The 15,271-nt window shown below is 40.8% G+C and overlaps 2 protein-coding genes across 3 annotated transcripts; both read left to right on the plus strand.

Moving 5' to 3' along the window:
- Positions 1-277: 277 nt before the first annotated feature.
- On the plus strand, positions 278-11,364 carry LOC107226310 (heart- and neural crest derivatives-expressed protein 2-like). 2 transcript variants are annotated; one of them, XM_046743406.1, is made up of 4 exons: positions 278-769; positions 2,441-3,030; positions 6,570-6,747; positions 11,246-11,364. In XM_046743406.1, the coding sequence occupies exons 1-3, from the start codon at positions 667-669 to the stop codon at positions 6,696-6,698; spliced, it is 822 nt and encodes a 273-aa protein (XP_046599362.1). In that variant the 5' UTR covers positions 278-666; the 3' UTR covers positions 6,699-6,747; positions 11,246-11,364. The 2 variants fall into 2 exon arrangements, with proteins under 2 accessions (XP_046599362.1, XP_015522570.1); XM_015667084.2 differs by lacking the exon at positions 11,246-11,364 and having other exon boundaries at positions 6,570-9,464.
- Positions 11,365-11,520: 156 nt separating this feature from the next.
- On the plus strand, positions 11,521-13,580 carry LOC107226308 (PBAN-type neuropeptides). The gene is made up of 3 exons (XM_015667082.2): positions 11,521-11,770; positions 12,772-13,005; positions 13,083-13,580. The coding sequence occupies exons 1-3, from the start codon at positions 11,695-11,697 to the stop codon at positions 13,298-13,300; spliced, it is 528 nt and encodes a 175-aa protein (XP_015522568.1). The 5' UTR covers positions 11,521-11,694; the 3' UTR covers positions 13,301-13,580.
- Positions 13,581-15,271: the final 1,691 nt, after the last annotated feature.

A 15,271-nucleotide genomic window follows, 5' to 3' on the forward strand; every position in this document is an offset into this window, starting at 1 on the left:
GTATGCAGGGGGTGGTAGTCAGAGGAGAGTTACGACCCATTATGGACCGCGTGACCGAAGACAAAGAGAGAATGTCATGGGAGAGAGGGAACCCCGGGTGGGGAGAGACGGGGGGAGAAGGTTAATCCTATAAATTGATGTTCAGAGAGGGGGCGAGAGATATGGAGGAATAAAGGGAAAAGGCGGAGCTTCCGAAGCGCACGCGGACGAGCCGGAGCTGAGAATGAAGCCGCGTACAGCACCTCGCGGTGTGGGTGTCGCAGGAAAGTCATCGCAGATGGTCGCGGCCGGAGGATATTCATTTGTCATTCCGGCCATCGGGCGTATGTGCATACGACGGTACAGTAGAATCGTTAAAGTATCGTTAATTTTCCGTCACCGTCGCTCGTCGAGCGGGCAAGTCGCCAAAGGCGCGATTAGTGTGTGTTCCGGTTAAAAGTGTCAAAATATGCGAATCCATTAGTCGGGGAAGACCAGCGGAAGATAAATTGGGCTTTGCAACAGCGGTCAAGAACCGTCGGTCAACTTGAACCCATTGTACTCGTTGTCGAACAGTTTTTCTCTACGACTGTCGAATTTGCGGTGACTTTACAGTGTGCACCGCTTTTAGACACCCGCAAGTGCCGCCGGGTAATTGATCGTTCTTGAACAAAGGCGTGTACCATAATGGCTGCCATGTTGGACGGATACGTTAACCAGCTCGATAATTATTACGCCCATAATCAGTGTTTTCAACCAAACGCTTATACCGTACCTGCGCATCGCCAAGGTTAGTAAAAAGCGATAAGTTGGATTGCGAGAGTTCAGGTTTTTTTCCCCACCCTGTCATCGATATCCCGGATTCTTTTATATCCGAAAAACAAATTTCAACTTTGATGAAAAATCGCAGATGATTTGGTTTTTCATAAATTAGCAATGTCGTTTTAGAAAAGGTGATGGTAATATACTTGAATCTGGGAGGTGCCGATCTTCAGGGTAATTCGAAAAAAGCATATCTCGGTTCTCAATGACGTACAGGATAGAAGCAAGAAATTTCATGCCAAGTTTTGTCGGAATTTACGAAGGCAAACCCTAACAGTGATATCAAATTATTCGTAGCAGCGTTATTCAAACTAATTGAAGAGATTTTGAACCTGATACGTGCCTAAGATCGTGTATATAATGTCATAACGGTCAATTAACGAAGTTATCTGAAGGTAGCGTTGCGTAGAAAGTTCACGATAATAAATCTATTAAACTTTGATGAACGTTCAGATATTCAGAATAATTTTTTTTACAGTACGGTGAATCGATGCTAAGTGTTTGGGGATATTGTAACTAACATAAGCGTAAAAACGTCGAGTCGAATACCGTTCTCAAAATTTTGTGCATCGCGTGCCAAGAGCAGTTCAAATGAACTTCAGTCAAATGAAAACTTTACTTCATGCTCGAATTGCGAATTATATAGCAAGAAGAAGGATGTTCAAACGTCAACAAGAATGTACAGTACATTTGCAATAAAGTTTAGAAAATATTATAATAATTTGCAAATCGATAATCTGCACATATTTTCATTCGAGTAAAAGGAAGTTTTGCGAAAGTCATTAGCCCAATTTCCCCGCCAAAACATGAAATAATAATTCATACCTCACACTTGACATCGCGGAACGTGGACTCGTGTCGGAACGAGGTTTAACATTCCGAATTATCGCGTAATCCACATAGCGTTGAAAATTTTCGTTTACATCGCGGCGAGGCAAAAAATGGAAATACTGGAAAAGAAACAAAACAAAAAAATATACAAATAAATAAAAATGAGCAGCGGTTACGGCTGTGAACTCGCGACGCGTTCTCCTTGTACCAGCAATCGAAGTAGGTACGGAACGAAGAAAAAGTCGGTTCCCCTAGTATCGCGGGCACGCGTCACGAGGCAACTCGAGGGTGTTAAAGCAGCCGGAATACCTACCGTAGGATATCTAGCCGCACGGTGAGCTTTGTAAACTCTCGGAGTGACGGAGGCCAGAACACCTATCGTTTCCTCGCTGCACGGGGTAGTGGTATAAACACGCTAGATTTCCAGCACCTTCGTAGCGTTATTCTTAGGCCAGAAGTAGATACGGTTCTCCCGTACGTCGAGGCCTGACTAAACCTACCTACTCACCAATCTTCATCAGCTCGTCCATCCCGCATACATACGCGTAGGGTATAGCATACTTACTTCGCATGATAGCGACGTTCGGCTCGCACATCGCCACGATCATCATCCCAGTCGGAGTTTAACCTCGGTAAGAGTTGCACGACACAAGGCGTTGTAAATCAGCCGTTCGAACGACGTTGAAACCCCGTTGCGATAGCGTAAAGATGCGAGGTCCGAGGGTCGATTCTCCAACCCTCTTCGATCGGGCCCGATCCTCACGATTCTTCGACTCGTAGAAAGACACCCTGGGCTGATCCGTTGCAGGTGGAAGCGCCGTTGTTCCGGCCATGGACTGTCACGCCGTTCCCGATAGTTCTTACTGGAGTCCGATGGACGCGACGGGAATATCCGGGGGCAGTTCCGGCTCCGGAAGTCCGGGCACTTCGGACACTCCACCGTGCCTGGAGGAGCTCGGGATAACGGATCCTCCGGCGGCGTTTCACCTCCACACCTATCACAACCAGAGCCACGTCGTAGCCTCGCACAATCATTACGGCGTCGGGTACCACGACCAGGTCGTCGATGGTCAAATCCGGGAGGACTACGCGCCCTGCTCAACATCGGCGGGTCAGGGTTCGTCCTTCAGCCTCGGGAACCCGGTGAGACCGGTCAAGAGGAGGAACACTGCCAACAAAAAGGAGAGACGACGCACGCAGAGTATAAACAACGCTTTCGCCGACCTCAGAGATTGCATTCCCAACGTCCCGGCCGACACCAAATTGTCCAAGATCAAAACTCTGAGGCTCGCTTGCTCCTACATCGGCTACCTCACAGCGGTCCTGGACAGCGACGAACCTCCGGCCACCTTCAGGGCGGAACTCGTACCCGGCAGCAGGCGGTCCAAGCAATCCGGGGTGAGTTGAACTGTAAAATTTGAAATTGGAATTAGTACGAGTGATATTGCGAGAAGAAGCGATGCGAGGTAAGTGGAACCAGGTCGAGACAACTAAAGTGCGGATCACCCTGCGCGCTGACTGGACTACACAATTCATTCACTGAGTAGATCTTTCGATGGTGCATCGTAATCTCTAAGTATCAAATTTTTCCTCGAGTCAGGATTCAAAAAATTTAACCCAATGAAGCACAATTTTTTCTTTGAATCGTTTTAAAACTATATTGGCACTTCCTGCAGTACACCACTTATGATAGATGAATACTGAAATCGGATTCAGATTGGGTCCAATTCATTGACCTAAATTTCAATGGGATGTTGAAGTTTCGTATCACGTGACCCAAGTTTATAGAGCTATGCGCTGTTCCGAATGTTGAGCATGCAGTACTATTGTTGGGAATTGTTTGAGTCGCAGTCAAACGACCGGGTTGAAATTGTTTCTTTTTGTACCTCTTGTATTGTCCGCGAACCTTCCATGAGAAATAAGTCAACGTCGAGTAGGTGATAATTCAATTAACACCCTACACCGTGCAGGGACGAGAAGAGAGATGGATAAAAGCACTCTTGATTACTCTTCATTGGTGCAGGGTAATATCTCCATCCCTTGGGACCGCAGCATGTCCCCTAAAATCGCAATATGTCGCGAAATTCGGAACGCCGGAGTCACTCACTACCGGAATATCATCTTATCTTGTTTTCTAATCAAATACAATTATCCCTTATCTTTTGACCGATCTCAACGTATCGCACAATGACTGTACCGATATCTCGGTCCAGAATCACTAGCCATCTCCAGCGCCATAATTGCTCTGATTGAAAAGACATCGTCTGATCTATGACCGCAGCTTGGCAGAAGAAAGCGGAGCAGTTATTCATGGTACATAAGTACACGTTAGGTTCGTGAAAGCTTTCGTAAATTTGTCCATGTGCTGGGTAGTATAAATTCTATAATTAATTGCTGCAGCGATATGTTTCAGTTTTATGAATTCGCATCATTGCCAAATCAATTCCCGCTATACGTACCTACGATGTCAATTGTCTTAATTTTACGTTTCACGTCCGGTTTGATCTTTTTCAATGATGTTCTCTGACGGGAGAGAAAAAAATGAACACCGTTCGCTCGAAATCGTTTATGTACGCTTTTACAAAGTAGGTAATAACGGAAGAGAGGATAATAGTCGGACCATGAACGTCGGTCAAACAAGGGTGAAAAAAAAGAAAGAAAATGGTAGCTGGTTTGCTGACAGCTTGAAAATTACACTGATTATTCGGTACAGTCATTTCGAGTTGTTAAATTAGGGTATACCGCGGGGTCTGTTCAACGCTACTCTTAAAACGTCGTTAGAGGCCACCAACGCACGGCGGAAGTAGCATACATCCCTATTGAAATATTTTTCACGTCTGTTATTTCACCCCGTTGCACGTGACCGCATGTATAAGCAGACGTGTATAAAGTATATCCAATTAATTTTGCCAACATTCGGAACGTGGGTGGTTTTCTCTGTTGAGGACGCAACGATTTTTGCATTCAAGAATATGAAGCAGCTCAATAATGCTCCAAATGCAAAACAATTATACGACGCAGTAAGACTGATTCAAAAGATAAGATCCCTCTTCGAAGAATGTTCGAAAATACAAACTGTACGTATGAACAGAGTAAAATAAACGTACATATCAACACAGCGTGCCAATCAGCTGAGAATCATTCGCGTAGACATTAGATGGTAAAAAATAAATGATGATCCTGATAGGAAGAAGGAAAAAAGTCGGAAAATGGACGTGTGCGTATATTCAAATTAAAACGTGGGAACGGAGTGTAAGGTTGAAGCGAACGGAGGCAGCTGTGAGGCTTGATTCGTCTTGGGCTCTACGAGAAGCTCGACACTTATTTCAAATACGTGTTTAAGCTATATGGAAAAAAAGTATGAACCAACCGTTTGTTTGCTTTGATAAGTATTGAAGTCGCGCACTTAGATCTCACTGAAAAACCACTCAATGCATGTGGCGTCTTTATTACTACCTTATATAGTATATTATTTTAGCGTTGCATATCTCGCGCTATATACTTTATCCACACCCTTTAGATAGTGTTTAACGAATTTATAAATAGCGCAAACCGACGTTGTTTCAGCTAGACGCTTCTTTTCACATTTTTCATTATTATATATATGTATATATATATATATGTATTATAGTGGTGCCTGTTTGGGTGTTGGAAAAATTTTCATTCGGACGCCCCCCAGATTTGTTCCAAATCATTGAAAAAATAAAATAAGTGTAAATTTTCAAGCCTCTACGACAAATGGAACACGTGCCTCTAAGCCCCGATAATTTTTAATGTAAAATACATGTTATAACCAGTTATTACCTTTTGTATGAATTTGGTATAAATCGAGGTATAAATCAAGGGACCGATTTGAAACTTAGCAGAGTTATTGCTTATAATGATAGGAACAAACCCTAAAAATTTCAAAACCACATGTATTTTATATTTAAATCTTTCGGAGCTTAGAGGCACGTGTTCCAGTTGAGGTAGATGCTTGAAACTTTGCACTGAGTTTATTTTTTCAATGATTTGGAACAGATCAGGGGGGCGTCCCAATGAAAAATTTTACGGCCCTTAAATAAGGGGATGTATAAATAATTATACATATATAATTGTTTGTTTGTTTCGTAAAATACCAACAAAAAAAAACTCCCACTATTCTTAGAAAGCGTTTTGTAAATTCAAATTGCTGCGAAACTCTCGGAATGTCGTCAAAATCCTTTCATATCATAGAATTTTTTGTAATCGTAGGTCTTCTGACTTCAATATATATATATTAGAAGCTAATTTTTAGAGAAATTACTTTTCATCACGGTTAACCCTTACGCTGCACACCGAGGTCAAAATGACCCCGATGCGTGTTCACTGTAAATTCCACACGAAAAACATCCAAAACAGTTTGATATGATGCTTGAGAAATAATGAAATATCGTAAAAATCGTTAATTCATTCTCTCTCCAAAAATTCAACTTCACTCACTCATATAAATATGTATTTTTCATCGCGCATTATCTCCATGTTTTTTTTTTTTTTAAATCCCTGTGTCTCGAGAGTTACTCAATCAGTTCTCAGCTGGAAATATTGAAAATTCAACGAGTCATGATTTTTTGAGTCAACTAATCGATTTCCCGGTATTTCTTTGTCCAAGGAATTGTTTTCATTTTTAAAATTTCATTACGCTAAACATAGTTAATTTTTCTTGAAATGTAATAGTTAAAGAGTGTCCCTACATTTTTTCAAGTTATCTGAATCGATATCACCGTTTTTTACTTATTGATTTGTGACGCGGGGTCTCCAGCGACCCCGGTGTGACACCAGTGTTATACACAGGAGGTGTGCAGCGTAAGGGTTAAATTAAGTCATTAATTATTTTCGTCGTCAAACGCTGAAACACGAGTAAACGAAAAAAATGCCAATCGTATAAATATCAGTTCAAAGTATGCGTCTCGTTGCAGGTTGATCAAAGTCAGGAAGCGATATCTCAAGAACCTGTTGAGGAAACGAGGCGTACGAAAGGAAGAACGGGATGGCCTCAGCACGTCTGGGCCTTGGAATTAAAGCAAGAACAGCCTCCGGGATTATAGCCTAATTACCACGAACAGCCTGAGATTCATCCTACTTTATACGAACTGGGTATGTGACAAACAAGGTGGCGTGATAGATAAGTGCGGACATGTCACAAAAATGAGAGAGCATTCACGCTTTCGCCTCGGTTCTAAGAGTGCCATTTTTTGGAGAAGATAAATCGTTCTCACGAGAAACGAACGATCATTTAAAATCAATAAGCACGACCACGAAGCTGATTCATATTTTTTTCTTAAGTTTGTCTTCGTTCGGAAGCATCACTTCGAAGAATAATTGTTTTCTTCAACTTCATATATATTTCGTCAGTAATTTTCTACCCTGCAGAATTTCGGAAAAAAGATCAGCTAATTCGACCTCAATCGATATACCTACCGTAAAAAAAATATTCCCAACAAAATCATAGTGCCTACGATTTTTTATAAGTCGTCGTGGAATTTGACTGTATATTTCAACTTTTACGAGCAGTTTCAATCGTCCTAAGATTTGCTATAATTTCGTTGTACCCAGGATTTTTAACAACGTCACGACGCGACGTAGGAATTTTTATTACTTGTCTAAAGTTTTGAAAAACGAACAGCTTTTGCAATGAGGTCGCGTTTCACGGAGGAAGATACATAAATTTCACCTTCACCCGGCTGGTTCAATAATTTTTTATTTTCCATCGATCCTTCCACTCGAATCGTCCGGAAAAATTATAATGCACTGTACCGCGGCGTGGTAAAAAAAATCGCGGGCAGCTGGTTGAATTATACGGGGAAACATTTGTCATTGAATTTTCCTTCATAAATATCTCTGGCGAGCGCGAGTGCGACATAAATTACGAATCAACGTTAGGTGGTCCAGGGAATCCCTTTTTCCGCGGGTATCTCGACGCAAGCGTCGCTTGGGAAAAATAGACACCGCGGAAAAACGAGCTCGAAATCAACTAAAACAAACGATTGGTTTGAAGATTAAAGAAAAGCTCGTAAAGTGAGCGGACGGATGTTCAAGCAGGTCCGTTTCACTGTGCATCAATTTGAAAAGTGTGCAGATATCAAGTTGAAATTGGTCGTGAAATCGTTGCTTATTACGATAGTAAAGCGTACTTTCTGTTTTGAAATATTACTATTAACGAAGGGGACAGAGTTTATGGTGATGCAAGACACCCGATACCGCGAGGTTTAAATCCTGTGAGTCACTTTTTCTTCTTCACTTTTTCAACGAGACATCAATTACGCGCGGGTTCTGGTAAATTCGATATCTCCGAGTCGTAATTACGGCGCCAAAAGTCTCGCAACGTTCCAAGTCATGATTTAGTGTATAGTTTTGCTCAAATGATTCATCGACTCACCGCTGACGGCAGCTGTAGGTTTTAATTAACGCGAATCGGAAATTTGCATGCATGAAAATTTTTAGTGTGCCGATAATTTAGCTTTTAAAAAAAGCAATAAACATATGTAGCTCGCTTTTTGTAAATTCAACAAACAGACTTTTCACCTGAAACTGTTTGACGAAACTTTTTACCGCGGGTTACGTAATGTTTTAATTTCCATCGTTTCTTCAACTAAATTTTTATCTGAATTCTATTTCTTCGATTATATTTTGGCTCAACACTGAGAGGACAATTTATTACTGTATGGTGAAGCCAGTATTTATTACCATGTCGCATACTAAAACTATATTATCGATACACAAATATTGATAGCATATTTATTCAGGTTTAATTTATCGGTTTCTAATAAACTTTTATACAGCTTCGTGATCGTTTACAGTATAAAGTAACAAATATACAGCTATTTCCAAGCTTAATGCAATAAAAAAAAATCTCTATCGTTATAATAAATATTGATATCTTCCTCCTTCTCGTGATGAACATTTCTCGCTAGTTGAACTTTTGCAGAATTCTGATACGGAATAGAATTTAATCTTGCTCGAATAAAAATAATAAACTTTCGCAAAATTGAAATAACAAAAATCAGCTCGCCGGACGATTATTCAATAAGAATTGGAATCACGCGGTTCTGAGTTAAAATAATTAGGAAGCTAAATATATTTTGGCATTTTATTGCAATACGTTAGACATTATCGAAGGAAAAATTCGACGATGCTGTTTGTTGAAATGCCAAATAATGAAACAAAATCGGTCGCATGAGCAACAAATCACCATCGAGAATAATTAAAAAAAAAAAATATATATATGAAATGCATTCTCGAAGGTGCCGAGTCGGAAAAGGTGGAATCACCAGTTCATTTTTCTTCGTTCTTTGTTAATTTTCAAATACTACGTAATATGTGTAAAGTTATAATATAATACACGCAGATACATATTACATATAATTATGCAAGTATTATAAGTTATTTTTATCGACAAGCAGAGCCAGGGCACGCCTGGTTTGAAGTATAACTGCTGCATATACGGTAGTATATGCCGATAGCAATAAATATCTAGTGACTAAAATTCACCCGCATATGTACATTGTTAGCTATCTATCTTTAGTGGCAATTAAGTCTTACACCAATGTGTTATACAGGCACTAGAATTCGCACGAAACCCGCCGAATATCATCGTGGACTTGGAGCTCTACGGTTAATAAATTTTTAAGCAAAGAGTTGAGCGGTAAAAAGTGATAATATTCGCGGATAATATATACATATTTATAGAATTATTTAACTTATTTTCCACAATTATTATTCATTTATGGCTATTTTGATATTTATTGCGTAAACAGCGTCATGTGTATGTATACATTATTACATAGCGTATGTGTGTGAAATAAATGTGAACGTTAAAAAAGGCGTTCCGAGTGTATGAGAATTATTACGGCGGTTTCACTGTTCCCTTGCACTTTCGTTTTCATCAACGATTCGAATCGAAGACTCGAGGCCGAAAAAAAGACGGAAATTTTTCTTCATCCCATCGCGGCCACCCCTGCACCCTCAACTTCGAGGTTCAAATACCGGGTTGAGATATAAATCTGCATTCCAAACGGGCGACACTATGCGAGGCACGCTATTATTAGATAAAGAAGTGACGTTTTTCCTGTCGTCGGGTTACCGCCACCCTTATACTGATTATTCCACGCTGGATACGCGTTCCCGTTATTTTAATTGCTCGCGTAATTAGGGGTAGTTTTTCATCGGCGGGCGGTACCTGGGATCTTTTGATGCCCGGCCGAAATACCGAAGGTGGGAATTCGTGTCTCACGCTTCTATACTTGTCTACAAGTTCATCCCGTAATTGGTAAAAGCGTTAATCTCCATTTATTTTCACTTGCATCGGCATACCGGTTGTCTTCTTATTCCTACCCTGGGCTACGCCCACGAATCAAAATAACGACATACATTCAGCATCCCTTATTCCGTCTGCATGGGAAATCCAACTCACGTCAGTCTGACGTTAATACCGTGACTAATATGCAGGAAAATAATTTTGCCATCGCATAAAGCAATTTGCTCATTGGTTTTTATTTTTTGTATTTTTTTTTTTTTAAACATATTTACAGCATCTCCTAAACGAGTAGTCGAAATAGTCGATACAACGTAATTTTTTGGTTACGTTTTGTGGCGACTATTTTACAAACTTGATCCTCATAACAGTCTTCCACGATTATCATCAAAGTTAATTACATGTTATTAAACAATTAAGAGTGAATTTTCGATAAATTTATGACGCAGAGACAATAATACCGTGAGTAAAAAAAAACATGAGTCGTGCACGAAGCTTCGACCAAAGTTTAAGAATTGTATTGAAAAAGCTCGCTCGTCGCGTCGTTACTCCGCGAGCTGCCAAGACCCAATGGTCAAGCGAGGAGAATCGAAAGGGTATTTATAGCGTAAGGGGTTGATTGGTTGATCCTCAGATTGAATTGGATAATTGACAAGTTTAACCCGCGACTGATAGCCGGGGAAAGCGTTACGCATAAATTCGACGCCTCGCGCGAAGCTCGACGTTAAATCTGTTCATTCGTTACGCCGTATGGGGTACGCGAATACGTCGAGAAATCCACGTCGCCGACTTTCAATTGTTTCCGTTATCCCCCGTCTCCCAAGCACAATCCCATTTTCAGGTGTATTTTGTTCCTCCTTTGAAAGTTGCAAAAACGCAATAGATACGATTTTCTGACGATCGAAAGTCGGTACGGTGATCATTTTCACAGAGCATACAAAATGCGTGTGTATAAAATGTCTGTACAACTCACCGAATGTTGAGAAATCCACTTCCTGTCTTGCTACAACGCTCTGTTCCCTCGTAGTTCACATTCAACACTATGCACTGTGAATTTCAAACGGTTCGTTCTGCCTTACTGCGCAAAATTGTTGATAAAAGTTGAAAAGCTCTCGATGCAACCTCGATTCTAATACGAAACCTCGTCATTGTCTACACACTCGCACCACACACTCGTTCAACTGTTACGATTAGAATTGTAGAATGAATGGGCTCTGAGACAAGCCAACGTACAAACGGATGCCGAGAAGGATCAGCGGTAAATGAAACCCGGTGTTATTGATGAAATTCTACGCGTTTCGGAGCAGAGTCACAAACACTTACGTTAGTTTACATTCACAGATTCGCCGAGTCACCTTTCACCCTCTGACTATCAGCTACGCGGCGATGTACGGTGTAAAAGGTAAACAATGCTAGTTTATGAAATGAGGAGAAGAAGCAAGCCTCTCGATTTGACTTTAAAAATGATTAGTATCGGGGGAAAACAGCTCGTCGGTATCGAGTGGTCCGTGAATGGTGATGCGAAGGTGTATTATCGGACAGGTTCGTTCTAAACTCGGTGCGTCTAATTCCGTATGGGCGACGCGGAGTCCCGATCAAATGGAGACAAATTACCATTGAGTCGAGATTGTCGATGTAGGGGGAAGGGTGTTGTCAGCGGGGTGGTTTTCCTGCCCCCGTGAGCGGCGCCTCGGCCATCCTCCCCGTGGGATTGCGCCTCCTATATAACCTGAGGATTTCGTTTTACCGAACACCACTCGACTAAGAGGTTCAATCCAGTGTACAGCAGCATGATCCTCTTCACCAAGCATTTCTCTGTCTGTACGAGCATTGCTCTCCTCGTCACCTGCGTCACGGCCGAATACGGTAAGTCCCAAGTCGACGACACTCTTACACGCATTTGCAACCTTATTACATGTTGCACATGCATCATTTCTTGCAGTGAAAATCATTCTTACGAGAATTACAGGCTCGGCTTCGAGATTTGTACTTGAGGGCGCGGAGTCGTTCTCATTGTTAACGAAATGTAACTCCAATCTTGTTTAACGATGTTAAATCGTGTGGCGATTCAATTTCAGCCTGATCAAGCAATTAAGCTCCTTGTTGAAAACCTGTGACTTTTGGACTTAGTTGAACTTTGCATAGTTATTTCCTTCTTCAAATGGACGGCTATTGATGCAACTCGCTAAGGCAGTGAATCGTACAGATAGTTGCAGGTATTGATTTGACAATGAGACATCCATAGGTAACGGATTTCAAATCTTTTACAAGGATTTGATGCTCTGCTCTAGAATTTTGGGTGATTTTAAACCATGCGAATCGTCGAGGAGCTTGAGACCTGTATAAAGTAAATAAAACCTCGTGTTAATTGACGTTGATTTGAAACAAAACTTCCATCCGATGACACGAAAAGAGATTCCCCACAAGAAGGAGAATATTTAATTATAACGATTTGTAATTGAAAAAGATCACTCCGCAATATTTCAGTATCATAAAGTCACTGTGAAAATTTCAAGTAATTTAGTAGACTCGCTTGAAGGTTGTATACAAGAATTTTTGAATGCTAAATGTTTTTTTTTTTTAACAAAATAAAAGACGCGGTCTTCGCAACTGCTTTACCGAATGAATTTTACCGTACAGCGATATAAAAATTTCAATCCCTACACCTATTATCACTAAAATGAACCAAGAGTCGCGTGTTTTTTCTTTTAAATTTTAGTACCTTCTTAGCCACGGATATCAGTCTCTGCGACGACGTTGCTAATTCGGAAAAAAATTCTCCCCACTGTCAAGCCACTAATTCCGTATATTGATTTGCCGCAATTCGCAAGCCGTGTAACGTACCTACCTCGGTAAAAATTTTCCAGACACCAGGGAAACCGAATTAAATGGCGGCCGATTGCCGGAAGAGAACAGCATGTGCTCGGGAACCAGCTGCGCAAAGCGAAGTCCCCTGAACGGTGCTGCTGGCTCAATGTGGTTCGGGCCGCGTCTCGGCCGCAGGCGAAGATCCGACGAGAGGCTGGAGATGGATCCGGAGGAGACGAACGCCATAGCCGACGTGATAAACGGTGCGCCCTGGGCCTTGGTTTCCATCCCAGGTGAACTTGCGCTCGCCCTTTAACCGATCGGTTGCGATGCGTGATACGAGTTCCCGCTGTACTTTGTATTTTCTCAGGAGGAAAACGTCACGCTCTGCAGGTCTTCACACCGAGATTGGGAAGGGAATTGGGCGAGAATTACGGGTTCAATTCGCTGGTCGGCGACCAGGGCGGGAATCAGGACGACATGGAGCAGCGTTCTCCACCTTTCGCGCCGCGTCTTGGACGCCGTCTTCCTTTCGCACCTTCGCCGCGTCTCGGTCGCGAGCTTCGAGCACTTTTCCAGAAGGTCTAGGTCCGTCGACACGTCCAGGGATTCCTGCATTCGCCCACTTCCGTTGTTACATAAATTTACATTGATTGATATAATTACGATAATTAAATGGTATATTACACGATTATACTGTATATTAGCCGTATTAAGTACCTGTATGACAACCTCTACCATGTATAATTAAACGCGATATTGCAATAGAAAATTGAAAGAAAGAAAAGACAGAAGAAAAAAAAAAAAAAACAACCATTTTACACACTTCACAAACGAAATATAAATACGTCCGTACAGAACGTGACTTGTGTAACCCAAGTAAATATGTACTTATAAATATATATGTATGTAGCTCATCTCTTATGGATAATAAACTTTTATCAAGAATTTATTTTTTTACTATAATTCCTTAAAACTTTATGAAATCTTTCCAAGCACGGGTAAAAGAAAAAAATGTCAAACTGTTATACGTGAAATAGCGGATGAAAGTGAGAAAATGACGAAAGGATTAAGGGGAATAAGAAAAAAATGGAGAGAAAAAAAAAAAACTGTAGGAAATGATCCATGGACCGGAACTGCATGGTGCAGTAGTGGGCCATGTGGCCATGTGTTTTGGGCGCGAGTCATAACCGTAAAACACGAATCACCAACACGAACAGATACCAGGAGGCAGCCACACGCCCCGCGCTCGCTACTATTTCAAGTCTTAACTTTATACTTTACAGCTCAATATTTATTTATTCGAGCCTTGAGTTGTTACGACGCGTTTCTCTCCCTGCTTCGTGAATTTACAGCGACTACCCACGAATTTGCTTTGCGTTAAATTTCGCCGTTTATTGCATATTTCTCGCCGATATTTGGAACCTGGAATAGTTGGAAGATGAACCGATTTATTTGGCATTTTTTTTGTTTTTTCAGTTATCTACCGCCTCTCCTCTTTTTTTATTTATCGTATTATTAAACAGGAACAACGAATTAGCGTGGAACAAAAATTTCGGTCAATATCTTGAGACCGGACCAAATAATCCCCAAGCTTTCTCGGAATACACTGTGGTCCTAATGTTGAGAGAAGTTTGAGCTTCGAGGGAACGCTACATAGCGGAAGTTGAAGCGACCATAAAGCTTCCAACGACTTCGTACACATTGTACATACGTACATTATAGTCATACCTGCGGGATCGGGGGTGTACACCATATTATACGCCAGATGTCTTACACGGTGTATTTATTATTTTAAGCTCGATCTTATTTTAAACCGTGGGCTCAGGAAGATAATAGTTTTTTCGTTTAAAACTCGGTCTCGCAATGTTATTATCTGCGTTAACCTGCATCGTACACCATATCTCCATGACGTATATTACGGAATTATAATTTTCTGGTACACGTCCCATGGTTCCACAGTATTAACGTCCGTTAATATCGCTTTGATATAACCATGAAAAAATAAGATATCTCCTCGCCTTAGTCCCGGTTTTTTGGTTTTTATTGTATCATTATTATTATTATTATTACCATTAATTTTATATTAACAAATGCTATGTATGTATAAGCTCAAAACGTATCGAGAGAACAGAGCCAGATGCATTAATAGGCGTGTGATTTACCTATCATATAATACCTTGCTATTTATCACTTAAGTATACACTACGAGAATTTTCTCTAAAATGCAAATTTTTCGGCTTTTTTTTTCCTTAGTTCCTTTTCTTTCTTCTTTTTTTCGAAATTTTTTTAAAAATCCGACATTTTTTTGCATTATTTCGAACCAATTTGGGGGGTGAAACCATCAAAATTCGATTTTACCCTTATTAAGGACAGGTCTAATGCACATGCATATATATACACATGAATGTATACGTTTGCTACTTACATAATAATATTTACATTGTATAGTATCGTTAATCGCATCCAATTAAGTGCAACGTTGTAACAGTCACTCAGAATAAGCTATGTTAATACGTTTCACAAATCTGTATAATGATCTATTGTTTACTATATGAT

The sequence above is a fragment of the Neodiprion lecontei genome, chromosome 6, assembly GCF_021901455.1.
Source record: "Neodiprion lecontei isolate iyNeoLeco1 chromosome 6, iyNeoLeco1.1, whole genome shotgun sequence".
NCBI classification, from domain to species: domain Eukaryota; kingdom Metazoa; phylum Arthropoda; class Insecta; order Hymenoptera; family Diprionidae; genus Neodiprion; species Neodiprion lecontei.

Coding starts and splice junctions, on each gene's coding strand:
- LOC107226310 (XM_046743406.1), top strand. CDS start 667: ATGGCTGCCATGTTGGACGGATACGTTAACCAGCTCGATAATTATTAC. Junction 770..2,440: donor CGTACCTGCGCATCGCCAAG/GTTAGTAAAAAG, acceptor GATCCGTTGCAG/GTGGAAGCGCCGTTGTTCCG. Junction 3,031..6,569: donor GGCGGTCCAAGCAATCCGGG/GTGAGTTGAACT, acceptor GTCTCGTTGCAG/GTTGATCAAAGTCAGGAAGC.
- LOC107226308 (XM_015667082.2), top strand. CDS start 11,695: ATGATCCTCTTCACCAAGCATTTCTCTGTCTGTACGAGCATTGCTCTC. Junction 11,771..12,771: donor CTGCGTCACGGCCGAATACG/GTAAGTCCCAAG, acceptor AAAATTTTCCAG/ACACCAGGGAAACCGAATTA. Junction 13,006..13,082: donor GGCCTTGGTTTCCATCCCAG/GTGAACTTGCGC, acceptor GTATTTTCTCAG/GAGGAAAACGTCACGCTCTG.